This window comes from Myripristis murdjan, chromosome 19 (genome assembly GCF_902150065.1).
Source record: "Myripristis murdjan chromosome 19, fMyrMur1.1, whole genome shotgun sequence".
Classification (NCBI taxonomy): domain Eukaryota; kingdom Metazoa; phylum Chordata; class Actinopteri; order Holocentriformes; family Holocentridae; genus Myripristis; species Myripristis murdjan.
In genome coordinates, this window is record NC_043998.1 from 19,494,708 (window position 1) to 19,503,305 (window position 8,598).

General features: G+C 40.2%; 1 protein-coding gene across 1 annotated transcript; it reads right to left on the reverse strand.

Moving 5' to 3' along the window:
- On the reverse strand, positions 1–8,598 carry LOC115378236 (ectonucleotide pyrophosphatase/phosphodiesterase family member 7-like). The gene is given in 7 exon segments (XM_030078426.1): positions 1–38; positions 1,807–1,914; positions 3,113–3,266; positions 3,268–3,360; positions 3,684–4,316; positions 4,476–4,621; positions 8,322–8,598. Coding segments are annotated over 7 exon segments (1,449 nt in total).

An 8,598-nucleotide genomic window follows, 5' to 3' on the forward strand; every position in this document is an offset into this window, starting at 1 on the left:
TCATTGATGTTGAGGGATGATTCGAGGCGAGTGGTTGATGGTATTAAATGCAGTGCTGATGTCTAGTAGAATGAGGATGTTGAGGGAGCCAGAGCTAGAGGAGGGAGGAGTTGGTCAATAACTTTCAAGAGGGCTGTTTCTGTGCTGTGTAACGATCTGAATCATTGAGTTGTGAAGAAATTACACATTCCAGTATTTTTGATAGAAAGGAGAGGTTGGATATGGGTCTGTAGTTATTAGGGATTTCAGGGTCAAGGCCTGGGCTTTTCAGGATGGGGGTGACAGCAGTGAGTTTGAGTGAGTTTGAGTTTGAGTTTCCATTATTAACTGTCAGTGAATAATGGAAATCCCTCCCACTGAGGCTATTGTCTAGTCTCTGATGTGTGTGTGTGTGTGTGTGTGTGTGTGTGTGTGTGTGTGTGTGAGAGAGAGAGAGAGAGAGAGAGAGAGAGAGAGAGAGAGAAACAAAGAGAAAGAAAAAGGCAAGTCATGTTGGCATGTGGCTGCATTATGGATGAACGTACTGAACTTAAAGGAGAGCAGGTTGGAACTTGGTAAACAAAAAATGATCCCAAACCATGAGACTATGACACTATACAGATTTTTATTTGATAACACCAACAAAAAACCATGTGTGATTCCAGGCTTCTACTCCAGAAAGACAGACGTGTCATTTACAGGGATGTAATGGAGGAAAAACCCACCCTAAACTTAGTTTATCCAGAGGTATCAAACCTATATATGAATATAAGGTCTTTAAAGGAAAAAAATTACAAATTCATGTATTACTGCGTTTCACTGACTGTGGGCTAAAATTCACCCTGCTTTTCATTTATCAATTTCATCAACATTTCATCATTCATTTCATTTCTTTATTTAGTTTCTTTTTAATTTGTTTTTTTGTAAATTCTTGTAATTTTATTAATTTAAAAAAAAATATTTTTGAGTAGTTTTATGGTAATATGTATCTTATGTATCTTGATTTTAAACATATGTCTATAAATTTACATATGTTTTTAATCAATTTTCACGGAATTTTCTGGTAATTTTTTACTTTGTTATTTATTTATTCATTTATTTATTTATTTATTAAAATTAAGAGAACTGGCCCAGCTTTCAAAGGGTTAAATAATTGTTGCAGGAATGTCAAGGAAAGAGGTATAACATTTTGCATAAATAATTAGGAATTAAGGAAAAAATGTTTTGGCCTGCTCTTTTGAGTTATCGTGATTGACTGGAGGGGAGTGATTTCTTCTACATATAAACACTTTCTGGTAAGATTTTCGCACCAAGTAACAATACTATGAATTCTCCGCCATAAAAACATATAAATCATAAGCCATCACCAACCAAGCAGTTCTCTTACTTCACTTATAGAGTATACATGTTCTTAACTATGGCTTTTTGTTGGTGTTGGATAGTGAAGATGTGGTAGTCCAGATTCTCCATGAGCTGGCTTGCATCATATTCTCTTCTGCACCAACATCATGTTTCTCTTCAGAGCATAGAAGAAGACACGCTTTCATTTCATAACTGAGGAAACAGAAAGAAAATTTTACTCTCACTTTACATCAAAAATGGGACCAAGTGTGTGCACATCCAGACAAAGTTTTCAGGTGCAAGACAAAAATGCCAATACATAGTACAAAGAAGTGAAGTCTGCACACTGTAGAGAAATCCCCCAAAAGCTAAATAGTTAGGAGCAACACTGAGTGCAGATGGCAATGAAGTTATCATGTTTTGATCATATCATTATATATAGCCTATTGCATAACAAAGATAATCATATCACTTCACCTCATCATTCCTTTGCCCTTTTAAAGAGGGTGTAGGCAGTGGTCACAATGAATGCTAGTACAAGGAACCCAGCAACTGTTGACACGCCAATAAGCACCTTCAACTTGATTTCCTTTTCTGGAATGGCAAACAGACAACATTTAGATACACATATGAGACATGGCAAGGAGGTTGGTGCAGTTTTAGACAGCATTTACAAGTGTCAGCCAGAGAGCAGAGGCTATAATCTTCAAAGATGCTTCAGGGAGCAAATCTTCAATATCTACAGACAACCTTTTACCTGCTGATAAGAAATGACTTTACACCTGCAGATGTAATATACCCTGTGTTATGAGGTGGTTATGATCACTGTCACTAGGCTAGGTTGGCATCTCTTACCTTGACATACACAGTGATGCAGTGGACAGTAAATTCACCAAAAATCAATTCATATACCTTTTTAGAACACACATACATAGCATAGATCATAATAGCCAGAAATTTTCTATGAATGTTTTATGAATTTAGCTTCTTTAAATGACAAAACAAACAAGATATTACTGTTTCATATTGGTGATTGGTGATTGTTTTCCTCATTCATGTAGAGTTGAATCCAGGTCAACTGGACTGATGTAGATTCTTCAAGAACTGAAGAAGCTTCTTGGATGAGAAATGAAACATCTTCAAAAATCTACAGCAGTCCAGATGACCTTTATTCATCTCCACGTGGATAACCATGACTTGCATGACTAACAAACAGAGACATCTTGTGTGCCTTATGATTGCCACAGAGCAGTAATCATCAATTGTATAGCCTTGGTAGAAGTGGGTAGCCAGGAGAACATGGATTGTTCTCAACTCTTGACATCATAATTATGCTTCTTCTTTTTCAAACAATACAATTTAATTTCTTAACTGCCAAGCAGGCTCTTTCAAGTCATGGTTAGCCATGCTTGTATGGGTAATGTTATGAATGTGAATGAATGTTATAGACTAGGTATTAGCTTTTAAGTTGTTATGGGTTGTGTATATAACTACTGAGCCTCCTGGAGGCAATGAGGCTCTAAAATATTTGTGATGGAAAGAGCTCATTTAATGACACCAGTGACATGCCTGCTATTATCCTTTTATTCTAACATCTAGCCTTCTCTACAAATGTTCTTCCAAAACAGCAGATGCGATGACTAGATCATTATCTTGTGTATTGGTAAATTAGCCTTTGTAATATAGATAGAGAAAAAGCTAGACATAGCATTCTTCATATTGTTAGATTTTTCAGCCTAAACAATAACTTGCACTGCTGACTAAATTAAAATGACATCTGGAATTATCTTACCATCATGCTCTCCTCCAGTGTCTTCCTGAGAGACCAGCATGTGTTTGATAATGCTTGAGTCTCCATCGTTGACCTCTGGGTTTATACCCAGTAGATGGCACATCAGTGGGTACACGCTGACCATGTCAAAAGGTCCCACCTTCAGATTTTTTCTGGAAGTCAGGCCCCACTGCCCTGAAGATGGCCTTCATGTCCATCAGTTCATTGTCAAAACCATGATCTCCTTTGTTGAACTGCAACTGCCTAGACTGTATAGCCACAGAAACCAAAAGATGTGTCAGCAAGGCGTCTGATGTGAGTTATACCATATAGTAGGGGTTTCAGAGTCAGAGATTGTGGCCCTAGCCATGAACAAATCTTAACATTGCCATTTGGGACCCCCACTATATTATTTATGGAAAATGTTAGTCAGTAAGTCAATAAGTGATGTAACAGTTTCTAGACATTCCCCCTTTCACGAATTTGGCTATTATTTAAAAATGCTGACTGCAAAGCAATCTATTTGTTTGTCTGTCTTATGACTGATTCAACTGATAGTAAATTTATTTGGCCTGACTGTGCCCATTCTCACCCCACTAATAGCATATCCTGGGTCAGCAAAGAGAATGAGAGGCAGGAGGCGAGGATGGTTACTGTAGTGCAGTCTAGCTGGCATCTCCTCCTTCTTGTACACGTTAAGATGAGGGTGACCTCCTTTCAGAGCCTGGTACACCTTCTCCAACTTCCCCTCTTTGGGAAGCAGCATCCCAACAGGACCATAATCTAACAGCTGAAATTTAATATCGCTGAAGCTGAAGCCAGGGATGTTGGAAAGAATGATCTTTTCAGACATTCCAGTTTGTAGTATTGAGTTCATCCCATGGTCAGTAGTGATGATAATGTTGAGTTGGTCAGTGAGACCATGCTCTTGGATTTTGTCCCGGATGTAGCCCACAGTGCGGTCCACTTGTTTGACCATGTCCCGGCGTTCTGGGGAATCTGGTCCATATTTGTGCCCAACGGTGTCTGGTTCTCCGAAGTACAGGGAGACAAAGTCCAGGTCCTGTTGGTTGAACCACCCTCCAATCACCTTGTCTATGTTCAGCCTCCAGTCTGTCTCATTTGAATGGTCATAGAAACGAGGCTCCACTTGCCTCACTGCCACAGTTTCTCCTTGGTAGGTGGCTGCAGTGCCAGGGAAGTGGAGGGAGCCTGTCTTTAGACCCTGGGAGAGAATGGAACACAAGCTGCTATGTAAAAACATATGGATGAAGAACTTTTTTTTTTTTTTGACAAAGTGATCCCAAAAAATTCTTTGCCTTTGATAGATACAGACAGAAAAGTAAAGGCAGTAAGACAGAAAAAACAGCAACAACATGGACACCTGTCTCTGTGCTGTTATCCAGATGGGCAAGCTGCCATTGTCCCAGTAGGAATCTACAAACTGAGCCATATAGTACTGCTTCTTCTCCTGAGTGGTGGTGTTGAACCAAATGTTATGGATTACTCCATGATTTTCTACATGCCGTCCTAATGGAAAAAAGAGAGAGACAAAAAACAAGCAGAAAACTTCAATGGCCTTATATTGATCTTGTGGCTATAGAGGCAGATGTGTCCATTTGCCAGACCAGTTGCCATTCCAGCTAATAACTAGACTGGCTGATTGCACTGATTAGTTCCCCCTCTTCACCTGAAAGAAGTGAGAAGAGAGTGCAGTAAGAGGGGGAAGATGAAGCTCATGAGTGTTCTTGCTAACCAGTTCCTGCTAACTAAACTGATTTTCAATAGAAGTCAGTCACATAACAAGCTGTGGCTGTTTACATGATGTCATCATGAAACAGCTGACTGATGGCTGGAGAAGAAACATCAAAGCCATCTCCCAAAGAAACTCAAGATCTATAGCTACCAGTTTGCACTCTACCTACACCCGATGTAGCTAATATGTGCGACATCACTGCATCTGTGGTGAAAAATGTGGATTTTTAAAGCTAACAACTCGTTCTGCTGATAGTTAGGCTACCCTGATGCCTTGCCATTGTAGGGTTGTTCTGGGGGAATGTCCTGTAGTTGCTACCAAAATCTATCACCTTGGGATTCAAAAAAGGAGAAGGTTAGGTTGGTATTGATGTTAAACTTTGGACACCACACTTTGCCAAGGCTAGTGTAGTAGGCAACATGATCAGTTTGAGTGCCAAAAAATGCCACCTTCCGCCTCAAAGATGACTAATTCAGTTCAAGCAGGGTAACAAGGAATGGTAGAGAAAAAAAAAACTTTTGGCCCCTGGAAGCAATTGCTTAAAATGGACCTTGATGAACATCTCCAGTTCCTCAACACAATCAACAATACACTAAGCCCTGATACTGTAATGTCTGCATGAGCTAAGACTGTTAAAATGATGAAGCTGACTATCCCATGGGAAAAGGGAAATGGAGGAAGCCCAGGAACAAGACAGGCTGAAGTATGCAAAGCTGGCAGCAGAATGCAGGGAAGAAGGATGCAGGGTAGTCACTTATCCAGTGGAGGTTGCTAAGGATTTGTGGGCACATCCTCTAAATGTTAACTGAAGAACGTTGGATTAACAGGAGCAAAACTGTAAAAGACAAGGAGTTGTGCCTGCTGCTATCACACCACCAGGTAATGTTCTGGGACTAAGAGTGCAAAAATAAATGAAGAGTGGCTTCCAGCTCATGATTCTGCTGGACCCACAGACAAATTGAGATAACTGAATTCCCTTTTTAGAGATTAAGAACCATTGTCCATTGTCTCAGACCTAGAAGTGCTGGCCTTCATCCCAACCACATCACACCAGGCAGCAAACTGCTCCAGTGCACATTAGAGATCAGTCTGATGAATATCTCTAAATTGGACACTCTCCAGACCTTGGCTACACATTGATAATCCCATTCTTTTATGCTATGCATAAACAAAAGAGTTGACATAGCACATCCTTGTCAGAATCTGATGCCCACCTTGAAGAACAATCAGTTTTCTATTAATATATGAAATGTCTTGAAAAAAAAAAAACAAAAAACTACTTTGAGTGGTGAGTACTCGTTACGTTTTTAGTTTGGGCCACTTTCACGCCATGTGATAAAATTAAGAATGTTGAATACTGGTGTCTGGGTGTCTGTTGTTAAGCTGTAACCAAGCATTTAAACAGCTTCTTCAGATAGACAGGTGAGTTTCCAACTGGGCTGCATCAGCCTTTTCACTGATCACTCATTTATTCATCTTTTTTATTTTCAAAGTAATCCTGGGTGGGGATAGAGATCCCCAATGGTGGCAGGCATTTCAGGGCTTCAGTCACTGAAGTTCAGCCTTTCATGTCACCTCGAACCCAGCATGCTCCACACGACAGATGCACAAGGGGGTTTTGTAGGCAGATGATTCAGGTGATTCAGGTGTGGTTTAGACAAACCCTGTATCATATACTACATAAGTATAAACATTTTGTTTTGTCATAAGCAGACGTGTGTAAACTAATACAAATTTAACAAATAAAATAATGAATAAAATAAGCATATTCCCTATCCTGGTAGGTTCCTGTAAAATCTACACATCTGGCATTTGTGCCTTTGTAATTCCTGGTCACTTCTTACAATACATCGTTATGGTGTTCAATATGAGGAATGGTACCACCATCTTTCAGTACATGATGCATTTGCTTGTGATGGACAGCCCCCATTTCAGTGTTTACCTTGACAATGTTGTGGTATACTTAAATAACTGGGCAGACCATATTTCGAGTCCGACAATGGTGTTCCAGAAACTTGCTAAAGAATGATGAATGCCAACATGCCATTGATCCTGCCAAGTCTTTCCTCTGCAGCAAAAAAGGGATGTGTGCCATCCTTCGAGTTACTTCTCTGTTAAGTTCAAGCGTTGTCAACTTAACTAATCTACCACTGAGGAGACCCTGGCCATGCTACTCTTTCAACATTGTGAAGTTGGTTCCAGTCCATCTCCATTGATTGCATGTACTAATCACACCGCCTTATGCTCCTAGTGCAAATGCATGACCATAACCAGTGGTTGATGCATTAGCCTCTCCTTGTGCTAGCCTACAACATCGAAATCAAGCACAAGAAAGCAACAGACAATGTTAGGACTCACGGTCCATACCCTTTTGTGTACATTTAATTATATCTACTTTGGTGATTGTGGTCATACTGAGTAACCTGGCTACTCACTGTTTATCCCTAGTGTAAATTGAACTGGACAATAGTGGAATTGTTTTTTGTTTGTTTGTTTGTTTGCTTGCTTTTTTAATGCATTGAAAGTAATGGAGATGTTTATGTACTGTTAGCTTGTTCTATTGGGGGTGGGGGGTTACAGCCACAGTGTTTTGTGTGTGTGTGTGTGTGTGTGTGTGTGTGTGTGTGTGTGTGTGTGTGATCACTCGTACCTGCAGCCACTCTGAAACCAGTTGCTCATGCATAAAGACCTAGTGGAACAGGCAGACTTTGCCTAGTTGGCCATCCAGCAGTCTTTTCACATAGCCTGTTTGCTTAAGCTTTGCTTTAAGCATGCTCTTTGTTATTTGCTTGAGCAAATAGTTGTGTACTGTATTCAACAGTCTGACTCCCTTTAGAAGGCATGATGCACTTTTCTGTTTAACTTAACTGTTTGATTTAAGGCTTGTTCTCTGGTTGAATTTAAACAGTAGGGCAGCCTTCTCTTCTTACATAAGCCTACATTTCTGTTGTGTTTTGTTTATTTTTAGAGTTATATTTAATGGATTTTTGAGTTGAATTGTTTCTCAATTCCTGCTTGTTATTTAGAGATCAGTTTCTCCTTTTTCCCTGGGTGAAGTTTTTGTTACCCTCCTGATCCCCTGGGCATTCTGGGATGGTTTGCAAGATTTTTTTTCTTGCCCTTTGATGTTACTTATGTACATTACTATGTTAGTCACATACTTTACTATGTAACCTCATGACAAACAAGCACCCCGCCTTACAGTTTTGCCCCTGGCTATTTTCAACGGTCTGGTAGATAAATGGATTTGCCTTGGTTTCCTGCCAAAAATATGTGTGGGAACTAAGTATAGAAGTAGTGGAACAGGTTTGGGCTACAGAAAAAGTAGTCATCATTATTAGTGTGAAAATTTCATACATCTCAAAGTATAAATGAATGAAATGTACCAGTTAATGTACCAGTTAATAAAACTTTCATCTTTATGTTTACTTAAAGTTGATGATTGTTATTTCCTATTTTGTCTGTTTTTGTTACCTGTGAGCAAAGTGAAGTGAGAAGGGCTGGTGATGGTGATGAATGGCGGCGTGATGTAGGCTGCCTTCACCCCGTCCTGAGCCATCTTGTCCAGGTGAGGAGTTGACACATCTCGGTCGTAGTCCCAGCGGAAGCCATCGAAGGAGATGAGCAGGAGCTTATTCCTGGGAGACCCAGTGAAGACTGGGCCCGGTCCAGAAACAGAGTCCTGCAACGGGGCAGCGGCAGAGGGAGAGCTGGCCAGGAGGCACAGGAGAACCAGACCCAGCAGCAGCAT